The sequence below is a fragment of the Populus euphratica genome, unplaced genomic scaffold (assembly GCF_000495115.2).
Source record: "Populus euphratica unplaced genomic scaffold, PopEup_1.0 scaffold156.1, whole genome shotgun sequence".
NCBI classification, from domain to species: Eukaryota; Viridiplantae; Streptophyta; class Magnoliopsida; order Malpighiales; family Salicaceae; genus Populus; species Populus euphratica.
The window spans coordinates 326,827-340,207 of record NW_011499931.1 but is presented as its reverse complement, the minus strand read 5'-3'; the positions used below and the strand labels follow the sequence as shown (position 1 = coordinate 340,207).

Below are 13,381 nucleotides of genomic sequence, written 5' to 3'. Positions count from 1 at the left end.
ATAAGTTACAGTTAATCTGCAATTTTAGTAATTTTTTAGTAAACCTTGGACAGGCCCCAAAAGAACCACATTATTACTGAAATAAAAAAAACCCAGCAAGGAAAATGAGTCCAAGAAAGCATGTTTTAGGGACGCGTAGAAGTTATATTTAAAAAAATATTTTTTTTAAATATATTAAAATAATAATAAAAAACTAAAATAAAATTAACTTCAAATATTAAAAAAACTCAAATTTAGACCTAGCCGCATTCACAAACGCCACGTAAGCAAACTGATAAAGGGTTTTGTTCAGCTAAATTTCAAACTGCAGGATTTAATTCTAGTAAATACAATTTGTTTTCATCATCTATGTACTGTCATGGAAAGCATTGGTAGAAAAAAGAGGTCCAACCAATCCTCTTCGAGTCCGAAGCGAAGCTCGGGATTACTAAAGATTAAATCCTTACTATCACATGCACCCACAACAAAGCGTTTGTAGTCCAACGGTTAGGATAATTGCCTTCCAAGCAATAGACCCGGGTTCGACTCCCGGCAGACGCATTTTTTCTGCGAACTTTTAATTTTTTTCAAAACCTGAATTTGTAGCCTACGTAACTCCTTTTCAAGAATTGTAGCGCTTCTAGTTCCTGTAAAAAGACACTGATCCAGCTAGCCTCACCGATTTTCGATAACAAAGTTGACCCTATCTGGGCCATACAAAACACCGTCTGCTCTGGCAAGACTGAACCTGAAAGAATACCTTCCACCCATCACTCTCGTCCATAAGCTGGCACCACTGTGTGATAAATTTGTCGCAGGTACACGCTAATGTTCTACGATCAGACATATCTTAATAACGGTGAAAAAAACCTTCAAATTACGTACGATGACTAGCTTCAGGACAAAGGAAGGTTAGATGAGGCTGAAAAGGAATATTTCCCTCTTGCTGCAGTTCAAGATCTGCACATGGAAAGCTGTCTCGAAAACCCAACACAGTGAAATTCGTCTTGTTGAAATCATATGATGAAGTGCAGATCAAGCTAGCTTGTCCTCTTTCCTTTTGATGTGCCGAGTCCAGCAACCTCATTTAGCTCAGCCTAGCAACATGCAATTCTGAGCATCACCAAGCATAACGCCGTCAATCAAGCTTACAGTCCTGAGTCCACTCCTCTTGGTGGCAGCATTACCGCTATCTATTTCATTCCCGGTATGCGAACATATCACATGCTCTAGTAACTTACAAAATCATTATTTTTTAATGTACTTTTTATTTAAAAATACATAAAAATAATATGTTTTAAACAAAAAAAATTCAAAATTTTAAAAAAAGACCATTTCAAACATGTTCTTCTAAAGCGGTCACCACCAACAAGACCAAACAAAAAAAAACAGTCACTATGGCAACAAGGTACTAAAATTACAACCATACCAGGGGGAATTATGTACTGGAAAAAGGAGGGCAAAAAAAAAAACAGCCACTTTCAAGTTCATGGCAACAAGGTACTAAAATTACAACCATCACAGGGGGAATTATGTACTGGAAAAAGGAGGGCATGGCCTTCCATGACAGAAATGAACCTCCTAAAAAGAATATAACTTTTTCCTGTGTTGGGTGTTCAAGACAGCTTTTACTGCAAAGTCTGAGTGCTTTTTAATACTGTTTCTGAAATTATTATTTTTTTAAATTAATATGTTTTTGATATTTTTAAATTATTTTAATATATTAATTTTAAAAATAATTTTTAAAAAATAAAATAATATTATTTATATACTTTTTAAATAAAAAATATTTTAAAAAACAATCATACCCTAACAATCGAACATACTTAAAGATGCAAAGACATCAGCACGTTTATTTTCTTGCACGAAACCAGGAACTTGTCAAATTCACAGCTAATTGATGTGTCATTCTCTCAATAAATCCATGCACCGTATCAGGTTAGCTGCTTTTAGAATAAAAAAATAAGCAGGATACGCAGATTGACTGCCAGCAGGTCAAATTACTGTTAACGGTTCGAATAAACACCAGAAATCACCAGTGCACTCCTCTCAAGCTTTAACTCCATCCTAAAAACCTAAAAAAAATCATGCACTCAAACTTTCCATTTTCTTTAAGAATCAATATCCTGTTTCCTCAAAAGTCAAAACCTGCACCATGTTTTTCCCAGCAGCTCTTTAATAAAAAGTTCTTCCTAAGCCATCAGCACCAAAAAACACGAACTCTAACCATCTTATACATGGTTTTCATTTCCTCTCAAATCCAGGGAATGTGTCTCTCTATGCTCTACAGCATTGCATGCTTAGGAAATGAGTAAGGCATCATATTTGACAGCATTGTACTGGCAATAACATTACTTGACAGAACTTTGTGTGCAAGTCATAAAGCCGCTACCTTATATCACATGAAAAAAGGAGTATAGCTGCAGAAAATCATGCTCCACAACCATGGTATTGAGCTTTCATCTTCTTGAAGCGCATTATCCAACATAAACGGAAGATTTCCAGCATAGCAGCATGAAGGACACATTCTGTATCAAAATGTGCAAGACCCTACCTATCATCACTGGGCACTGTCCTATCCCCAAAACTAGCTGAGAAACCGAACAAGCTAAACAACTTGCTCTACCTGCGGTGATCAAACTCGAGATACACTAAACAAAATATATAAGAAAAATGTCACTTCAGGCTACTGAGTTTCCACATCCATAATAGACCACTAAAAACCTTCCAATTATCATGCGACAACCAAAGCCCAATTACCGGAACATTCATTGCAGCTTATCAGCTATAAAATAAATATCATAGATTACATCCGATTAGCTAAAATATATCATCACAATTGTGAAGAACATCTGTGAATGCAAGCAAACAAAGGAACTAATGTGCCCACAATTGCATCCAGTTTTCCATGAGAACAACAGCACGAGATTTGAAGCAATTAAAAAGGTTTGTTACTTTGACAGAATACAAGCACGGTAACTGTAACAAGCTTGCTCAATAGAGCATTTTGGTCATTAGAAAACACGAGTGACATGACATGCAATTTAATAGGATTACAACTGTATGGACTGAATTATCAAGGAAAGTCTTTAAAAATCAAAACAATCCCCAGGCATTCAGTAATTCAGATTTCATTGCTGAATGATAAATTGATGAGATTCTACACTTCTAAGAAGCTATGAAAAACACTCATATGCCGAAACCAAAAACTGCCCGTATCTTGTTTAAAATAAGATCCCGCCATCCTCTTTCAGTATTCTCCACCACAGTTGCATTCCCATATCTGCATCACGAACAGTGGTGACCAAAAAAGAAAGAAAAAAGGATCATGAACCCAAAGAACAAGAAAACCAATAAAACTTGATTAAAATCTTTAGAATGACAAAATTTAACTGCTTCAAAACACAAAAACAAACCTGTCTTCCTCGGGTATGTCAGTATGCATCACCTTCACTATAGTAACCCTGGGTTCAGGCTCATCAAAAGTAATTCTTACCTGCAATCACCATCCAAATTCATTCAGCTAACCTATCCTCCACTCAACTATCCATACCATCCTACTCGTTATCAATCTTCAACAATTCACAAAACAATCCTACTCACAGCAAAACAACCCCTAACTATGCAAAAAGTGGGAGGAAAAACTACAAACAATCCATTCAATTCACAAAACAATCCTACTCACAGCAAATCAACCCCTAACTATGCAAAAAGTGGAAGGAAAAACTACAAACAATCCATTCAATTCAGCAATTTTAGCGTAGTCATCACCAGTCCAAGCCAACAATTTAAGAGCATTCAATAGCATAAACAGTTCAAATTTCAATCATTCAAGCAACCAACATTTCAATAGTTCACTGCTTAACTCACCTTCGAAACAATCCCATCAGGCCAGTTCCCAAACCTCCATTGCTGCACAATCAATTTCCCCTCCTGCAACTCCAAATTCCTCCCCGTCACAGACCCATCAAAAATACTAAACTCCCCTCCAACCTCTTTACTAATCCTCGCATTACTCTGAGTAAACCCCTTCCACCTATTCTCATCCATCAATATCTCAAACAAATCTTTCGCTCTACAACTAAACTTCTCCGTCAAACTAATACTCTTAAACCCCTCTTTCTTCACCTCTTTCTTCACCTCCTTCTTCACCTCCTTCTCCACCACCGGAGCCACACTCCCCGCATTCTTCACCGACGCCCCAACCAACGGCTGCACCCTTTTCTCTACCTTCTTACTCTCCAATTCCTCCTTCGCCGGCCCACCTTTCGCCATACTCTGCACATAAACTCTAACCTTCTCCTCCACCACCGGCTTCCCTTTCGAAAACATAGCATCCTTCAAAGTCTTCCCAATCGGGCCGTCATCTTTCACCGTAACACGAATCTCAGTATCTTCATCAGCGTTCTCGTCAGAAATATAAGGAATTTCAACAGATCCATCAACCTTCAACAAACTATTCCCTTCACTATCTTTCGCCTCGCCCTGCCACGACAGAACCACGTTCAATTCATAACCCGGGATTATCTTCCCCTTCCGGACATTAACGTAAGCTTCTCCCTCGACTTTTTCAACCTTGTTGATTTTGATAAAGAGGTTTCCTTCCCCGTCGAGGACTTTGAGGTTGTTGAGGAGTTTGGAGAGAAGATTTCTTGACCATTCTAAACAGTCTGTCTCGGCCCAGTGCCAGTTATGTACGTTGGCTCCGTCTGGCCTGTCTTCTACGATCCAACGCTTGTCTCCCTCTCCGTACTTGGCCATTGACGATTCTTGAAAAAAAGATCGTTTCTGGTGTGGGAAATCTGGGTGGGAATGATGGAGGGGGCGATGTGGTTTCTTGAGGGTTATTTAATTATTATTTTTTATTTATTTAGAAAGGTCTAGAATTTTTTAGGAAAAAAAATAGGAGGAGGAGGAGGAAGAAGAAGAAGAAGAAGAAGGGGGGTGATTGTGGAAAGATCTAGAATGCTGTTGCGTTTCGTTAGGGTTTTTTATTGTTTGCAGTGGCCAGCCACCCACTTGGTTTCTCGCCCGTTGGGCCTTTGGGCTTTTTCGAGGAAGATTTGTAGTTGTAAAGATAAATTTATATTTTAGAATTATTTGTTTAGTTAACTGAATTTGGCGTCCTCCGGAAAATAGTTTTCTTTTAATTTAGTACTTAAAAGTGTTTTTATTTTTTTTTTTGTTTAAAGGAGGGAGAGGGAGGGCTTTTTCGAACTTTAAATTTCACACGTATTAGTTGTTAATATTTATTTTTATTAAAAACTTGATTAGAGCTTTCCCTTTTTGCAAAGCAGATTAGAGGCAGATGTTTATAGAAAGGAGAATTTAACTTTTTTTCATATCATATACACAATATTGTCTATCTTTCTTAATTTATATTTTTCACGAGAAAAAATCAATTAATTCTCTAATTATTATATAATTTTTAATTTGTCCTCTTTTCTGAATGAAATTACAAAAAAGTTAACAATATCTCCAATCACATTCTCTCTACATTGTGTAGCATACTAAATTCAATACTTAAACTATATTTTAGATATAAAATAATATTTAATTATCACAATCTTGTTTTTTTAAAAATCACGTGACTTGAAGACCAAATTATATCGAATAATCTGACTTGGAAAAACAATAAATTAACCAATTTTTTTTTAAATAATTTCAATCCACTATGCCATGAAGAATTTCAATTAATAATCTGACTTAGAAATTTTAATTAGAATAACCTAATATTAAAAAAATTAATCTTCACTACCACTATGGCATCAAGAATTTCAATTAAAAAAATAAATTACTAATTTGAGTCAAACTTGGAATTAGAAAATAAAAAAAAATGAATTTAGAGGACTCACGTAGTTATTCAATTGTACGATAAAGTTGGAGAAATTATTGTGCTTGAGAAAGATAGGCAGCAACAATCTGGCGAATTCTAGAGAGTTCCAGATGACAAAGTTGTTTATGTCTGAACTCTGTCGATGAATCATCCACCATGTCCTCTGTCTTGATCAAGAACAACACAAAGTGATTAAAAAACCAGAGTTTATACGAACATTAACTCGCACAAGGAAGATTTAGGGTTTTTTTTTTAAGATTTTAAGAAAAAAAACAACAATTCATTTACAAATCGTAAAAGGTGTTAGGGGTTCTAAATATTAATGATTTAACAAAAAAAAATCATTTTTAGGAAGACAATTCATGTTGAAGTTGAATCTCATGCCTGACTTTTGCCAACTTTTAAAAGAGAATACAATTCTAAGAGAAAAGAGAAGAGAAGCCGAGCCAACAAGAAAGAGATAAGAGATTGATTATAAAGATAAGATTTTGTTTTTATTTATGTTTGGTTCTCTGATCGTGAATGTGTTTGATTTAATTTATTTTTTAAATTAAAAAAATATATTTAAAATTATTTTTTATATATATTGGGGATCCGGTGTTACAAATAATTTTAAAAAAATAAAAAATATTATTTTAATGTATTTTAAAATAAAAAATATTTTAAAAAATAACTATAAATATATATTTTTTATCTTGTAAAAAAAAGAAGAAAATCAAAATTTATCAACACTCCCTTATTGATTAATTGATTTGTCATTTATGTCGCTAGAGTGATATTATATAAGAAAATTTTTTATTTGATTATCAATATTTAAATTTATTAACACTCTCTTTTTAAAGTGTAAAGGTTAATCTTTAAAATTAAAAAGAGAGAGTGTTAATAAATTCAAATATGAAGAGGAACAGAGTAATTTCTTCTTGTTACATAAATTTAAATATTGATTGTGTTCTTTTATTTTTCAAATAGTATGTAGTACATATAAGGAAGCTAAGCATGTTTTTCAATAAAAATTATTTTTAAAAAATTAATTATTTTTAGTATTTTTAATTATTTTAATACACTTATGTAAAAAATAATTTTTATAAACTAAAAAAATATTATTTTAATTTATTAAAAAAGATTTAAAATAATATTTATCATACTTTCAAATCATTTCAAAATATATCTTACTACTTAAAAGCAATAGATATTCCAAGTGCATGTATTACCAAATGTAATCTCTCTTGTTCGTAGAATAAAACTAAAGTGTTTTCAAGATTTATAATCTTTATATGGTTATAAAAATCCAGTAATTTGTCTAACAAATTAAAATTATAAAAACTAAAACAACTAGCTAATTTGATGCTCTTTCCTCTATGGAGTCCCGCTGAGCTGAATTATGGATTGGAAAAATGCAGCTGGGTGGTTCTTTTTCCTTCTTCCTTTTTGGCCCCTTAACTTTCTTTTGTTTTCATTTCGTCCTCCCACACCATGTTTTCAGGAATCTGACGGTCATAATTTATTTTGTTAAGCATGCTATTGGGTTTTGACGGTGTTGAAAAACGTCACAGTAGTGAACCTATGCTCGATCTTTGAGGATAAAATGAAATATTTGCAGAATAGAAGAATTGACAGATTAGGGACGAGATTGTCATTGAAAACAAGAGTCCATTTTCATCGTTGCATTTTTTTGTTTTCTTTTTTGGTCAATTTTTTTTATGCTTTAACATTTTAGTCATAAACCTCATTTTATTTATATTTTCAATTCCTGAATTTAAGATAAAATACTTAATTATAAAAAATTAGAGGATGTGAGAAAAAATAATCATTTCATCGTATATTAATAACCAAAAAAAATTAATTTTGATGTTAATAAGTTTTGATTGATGAGAAAAATATAGTTAAGATGCTTTTTTTATTCTTTATCTTTTTTAAAAAAAAATATTAAGGCTTAAGAAATTTCTAAGATGTTTTTCTTGTTATTTTAAATTTATAAAATTATTTATTAAAATTTTTAAGATGTTTTTGGAGTGTTATTAATAGAAGAGGTTGAAAATAAATATTTTAAAATAAAAAAAAATTAATGCCTGACCTTTTTGCCACCTATGGTGGCCACAAATTCACCAACAATCAACTCATCATCTACTTATGTTTAGCAAGATGGACGAATGATCTCATCGTTCACTTAATTTAAGAAGGACAAAAGAAGAAGCAGTGTCAGGAACACAAGCCCTGACCTTTTCTCTTATGGGCCAGGTATGCTTGGCCATCGAGGCTTGAGCTCTTGACTTTTTTTATTAAGGCGTGTTTTTTTTTTATTAATTTTAATTAAAATTAGTTAGAAAAAATAATTAAAAATATACTTATGGTATTGTTTTGTTAAATATCATTCAATTCTTACAATTTTTTTAAATAAACTATAACATTCCTTTTATGGTGTTGGCAATTTTTTTGTACAGGCCTTCTGAATTTTTTTTTCTTAAATTTGGTTCCTTGTCACCACTACAAATGTCTATTTTAATTTTTGTATGAATAAATAAAAAAATATATTTAAAAAAATCTTCATAGAGCAACACACAAGAAGTATATTATTTTTATGCTTTTTTAATATATTTGAGTCTAAATTATCAAAACATATTTTCCTATTAAAATCTGTTCTTATGATTCTAATAAGTAGTTATTTTAAAAAATAAATATTCTTATAAAGTAAATGTAATACAAAAGGGGGAGCACATTAATAAGATAAAGGAGTTTTTATTAAGTAGATTCATTTTTTATTCTTATTCTAAATCATATTTTTTTTAATCTTCATTCTAACTCCTTCCAGTCTTTATCAGAAAGAACATCATTAACAAAACTATATTTTGTTGTTGAAAGAAATAGAAAAGGAGAACTAGAAGTTTAATTTGTTTTAATGGAATTTAAATTATATAAATTTTTATTTCAAAAAAAATATTCTAGTAAAAAAGTGAAAAAAATAGAGAACATTAATGAGACAAAGGGTTTTAATAAAATAAATGCCTTTTTTATTCTCATCCCATCGTTCAATTTCTATGATATTTATTATAATTGCTTTTGTTCTTTATCAGATACGGAACATAGCTCAAACAAGTTCCAGTTTTTATTTTGTAGAAAGACAATAGATTAATATGAAAATAAGGAATTATACTAAAAAAAAAAAATTATCTGTACAATTTAAATTATTATTTAAAAAAAAATATTTTATTGAATAAAAAATAGCTCCACATGACACAAGATAAGATCTCTTAATATGTATTTATCTCTTAACTTATTAATTAAATTTGTAGTTAAAGTTATTGGTATATATAATTTTTAATTTATTTTGCTAAACTCAATCATTATCTTTTTATTTTACAATATTTTTTTTATAATGCTATAAAACACATTAACATTATCTGCATATTTGTTTTTCATTGAAAAGTAGCTTGTGATTTGACACGAGAGAGTTTGAAAATACAGTTATATTTGTGTGTTTTTTTTTAAATAATTTTTTATTAAAAAATAATTATTTTATATTTTAGATCGTTTTAATTAACTAATTTTAAAAATAATTTTTTAAAAATAAAAAAATAATTTTAATATATTCTAATATAAAAAAATATTTTAAAAAATAACCATAATTACACCACTAAATTTCTAAACAGAGATGTCAGTTAACTAATAAGTAATATCCGAGTATTCATAATAGTTCTAGTAAGAAAATCCAAAATAAAAGTAACTATACAAAAACAACCAACAGCAAGGCGTGACTGCTCATCTATTTATTATTGTAAAAGTAATACTGGCAAGAAACTCCAAATTTAATTCAATTAAGAAATTATAATAAAATTGCATGTTTAAAACCATTTTAATTATCAAGAATTAAATTTTAAAAATAATTAAATATCTAAAAATAATAAATAAATAAATAAATACTTATTTTTTTTATCACTCTTCTCCATCTCGTCAAGAATAAATACGTACTACAATTAAAACCTCAACTACACCATCACCAAAACACTGTTCTCTTCTCATCTCATCATAATTTATCTTGTTTGTCCTCGATTAGCCTGTATAATCTTGAGAAAATAAAATCTTAAAAAAGGTATTTGAATTGATTTTTTTGAGTTATTTGCGATGATAAAAGTGAAGAAAAATGGAGGTGGAAAGAGAGAGTAGTGCCTGTCATAGTCTAAAGATGTGAGTTTTCTGTGGTTAAAAATATCTAGAATATTAAGAGAATTAAAGGAAATAAGATAAAATTGATAAAAGCAATATGAGATGATATGCTCGCGTTGCAGTATATTTATAAATATCTTTGATAATATTATAATTATGAATTAATATTAGATAAATAATAAAAATTAAAAATATAATTAAGCCAATAAAATACTGAAAAAAAATTATGTTGGTGATTAAAAACTTAGAGATTGAACAAAATAATTTATAGTAATCTACAGTATTTTATAAAGAAAGATATAATATTTTCACCACATGATTTGGTTTTTATGTTAATAAAAAACAAAAAACAATTGCAAAACTAAACTCTCTGCCAACCTAATATTAAAAAAAACCAACAAAAATAATTTTGGAAGAAAAAAACTCATGAGAAAAAATATTGTAGCAATTGACAATGTTTTGTGAGGAAAACTACAGTGCTTTCTCCAATAAAATCGACAAAGATAATTTCATAAAAAACTATTTAGAGAAATATTGTATCAATTCATAGTATTTTGTGAGAAAATTTACAACACTTTTACCATATGATTTAATTTTATTGTAATTATAATTCTTAATTAATTCAATATTCAACATAAAAAACCAACAAAAATAATTTTAGAAAAAATCATATAGAAAAACACTACAACAATTCAAAGTGTTTTAAAGAAAAAATTACAAAGCTAAATTCTCAACCAGTTTAATATATAAAAAATAAAATTCACGAGGATAATTTTAGAAAAAAAATAACTAAAAAATAGAGAAAAAAACCATGTTGGAAAACACTATAACAATTCATTGTGTTTTATAATGAAAGCTACAGTGCTTCACCATATAATTTAGCCTTGTTTGTAATGACATGCAATTATAATTCTCAACCAGCTTAATATTAAAAAAATAAAATTGATAAAAATAATTTAAAAAAATCATAAGAAAAAAAATCATATTCAGATACACTCTAGTAATCCATGATGTTTTGTGAGGAATGCTACAATACTTTCCGCTCATAATTAAATTTTATTATAAAATTAAATTCTAACTAGCTCAATATTAAAAAAATAAAATTGACAAAAAAATATTACAAAAAAAAACATAAAAGAAACTAAAAAAACCATGTGGGAAAAAACACTATAGTAATTCACAGTAATTTAGGAGAAAAGTTATAGTGTTTTTTCTTACATATTGTAACTATAATTTTTAACCAGCTAAATATTAAAAAATAAAATAAAAAAATAATTCAGAGAAAATCATCAAAAAACAAAAAAAAACATAAGGATAAATACTATAGCAAATAACAATATTTTAAAGGAAAAAATTATAAAACTAAATTTTCAGTCATCTTAATATTAAAAAAATTAAAAAATAAAATAGAAAAACCATGTAGGAAAAAACTATAGCAATCCATGATAATTTAAAGGAAAAAAATTACAAAATGAAAAATTTAATCAGTTTAATATTAAAAAAATAAAATCAACAAAGATAATTAAAAAAATAAATAAATAAAAGGGAAGTAGAAAAAAAAAAGAGGAAAGTAATTTTTTTTTAAAAAAAGAAAAAATAAACAAAAAGAAAAAAGGAGAAAGTTGAAAAAAAAAAGGAAAAGGTGGAAATAAATAAAAAAAGAGAGAGGAATGCACTATGAGTGAGAAATTCAGTGTTCATCCACGCACATGTTATGAATTGTAATAAAATATTTTTTAAAACATATAAATTTATCTTATCTATTAATTAAGTTTAAATTAAGTATAACTCTAAAATATATGCATTTTTACCTTGCAAGACTGCACTATTCACCTTATTGCATATTAATGTGGATTAGCTATGCAAATTATTATTTTTTAATTAGGTCCTTAAACATTTCTTCTTTGGTGATTTAATTTTAATTGAATATTAATTGATCTTGATTTTTTATAAAATGGTGGGATTGAAAGAAAAGGAATCAAAATAGAAAGGTACCAAACATAAATGACATGTTATAAGTTTCATAAGTGATGCATTTTGGTCCTTGAACTTGAACTTTAACAATCATATAAACTATATAATTTTAATATCTTAATATTTTTCAATTTAATTTGGTATAAAAATTTATTTTTATTATTTTTTAGTCTCTAGTTAAGAGATGAAAGAAAGAGATCGTCGAATTCTGGTAATAAAAAGAAACAATTATTATTAACACCGATTTAGATCACTAAAACAGATAATAATCGTGTCAAATGATTTTATTTGATAAGGAGAATTTATTTTAGGTGTTTTTTACCTTTAAAGTTAATGAAATAACATATATGAGATCGAATTGATAAATAGTTTCGGGTTGATTTTGATTTTTTAAGGCCATAAATAGATTTATTGCAATTCCTATAATATTTTATAAGTATTTTGGGTCAAAATGGATTGAAAGATAGGTTTTTAGGTTAAAAAACTCAAGTCTTGATTTTTCAAGTATCATAATGATTGAAATTTAGATAAATCAGACAACACTTAATCTAATTTTTTGTTTTAAAAAAACATATGGGGTGAATAATTGTTTCCCTTAGATGCAAACAAAAAAATTAAAGGTGCATTTTTTAGGGTCATGATAAAATAAGCTAAGCAAACTATTTGACTTGCTTGGTTCAGTGATTTGATTTGTGAGACTCAATAGTGTTTAATTTTTGTGTTTTTTAATTATTTTTTTAATTAATTATTTTTTATTTTTTATTATTTTTTAATTTATATTTAAATTAGTATCCCTCTTTCTTTGTTTTTATTTGCAAAACCTGATACTGTTTTTTCAGCTGTGTACTTAAATTTAATTTTTTTATTCATTTATATATATAGTTTTTATCTTTTGTATGTATATTTTTTTTGAAAATGAAAAACATAATTTTAAATAATATTTCTAATACATGTAGTCTTACATAATTTATTTTATTTTATTCAATTAATTTAATTTGAATTTATATTTATATTATTGTTGTTTGAATAAACATTATTTTAATAAATAAATTTAACAAATATAATCAGATAAATATCTTGTTTTTCAAGACAAAATATTTTGATTTATTTATTTATTGATTTTTAAAATTTTATTTTTATATATCATTAATAATTTTTTTTGCTCATATAATTTTTAATTTATTTAATTATATGTATGCATATTTTTTTTATTTAAATTTTTTAAAATATAAATACACTTTAAAAAAACTTGAGTATATAATTTTTTAATATGAAAACCATGGCAAAATACAGATAATATAACTGATTAAATTTAGTAGTTCATTAATTAATTTGTTTACTAAAAATTATTATTTTTATATTTTTGAATATTTTAAAAATGTTTTTTAAAAAATAAAAAAAATTATTTTAATATATTTTTAAATAAAAAAT

At 28.0% G+C, this 13,381-nt stretch overlaps 1 protein-coding gene and 1 non-coding gene across 3 annotated transcripts; one reads left to right on the top strand and one right to left on the bottom strand.

Annotated features, from left to right (window-relative positions):
* The first annotated feature begins 468 nt into the window (after positions 1 to 468).
* Positions 469 to 540, top strand: TRNAG-UCC (transfer RNA glycine (anticodon UCC)). The gene has a single exon. It is a non-coding gene; the product is annotated as a tRNA-Gly (tRNA).
* A 2,367-nt stretch (positions 541 to 2,907) lies between these two features.
* LOC105136028 (activator of 90 kDa heat shock protein ATPase homolog) lies at positions 2,908 to 4,911 on the bottom strand. Of its 2 annotated transcripts, XM_011041179.1 has the most exons (3): positions 3,850 to 4,907; positions 3,396 to 3,475; positions 2,908 to 3,262 (listed from the first exon to the last, which is right to left on the bottom strand). In XM_011041179.1, the coding sequence occupies exons 1-3, from the start codon at positions 4,738 to 4,740 to the stop codon at positions 3,169 to 3,171; spliced, it is 1,065 nt and encodes a 354-aa protein (XP_011039481.1). In that variant the 5' UTR covers positions 4,741 to 4,907; the 3' UTR covers positions 2,908 to 3,168. The 2 variants fall into 2 exon arrangements, with proteins under 2 accessions (XP_011039481.1, XP_011039482.1); XM_011041180.1 differs by lacking the exon at positions 3,396 to 3,475 and having other exon boundaries at positions 3,850 to 4,911.
* Positions 4,912 to 13,381: the final 8,470 nt, after the last annotated feature.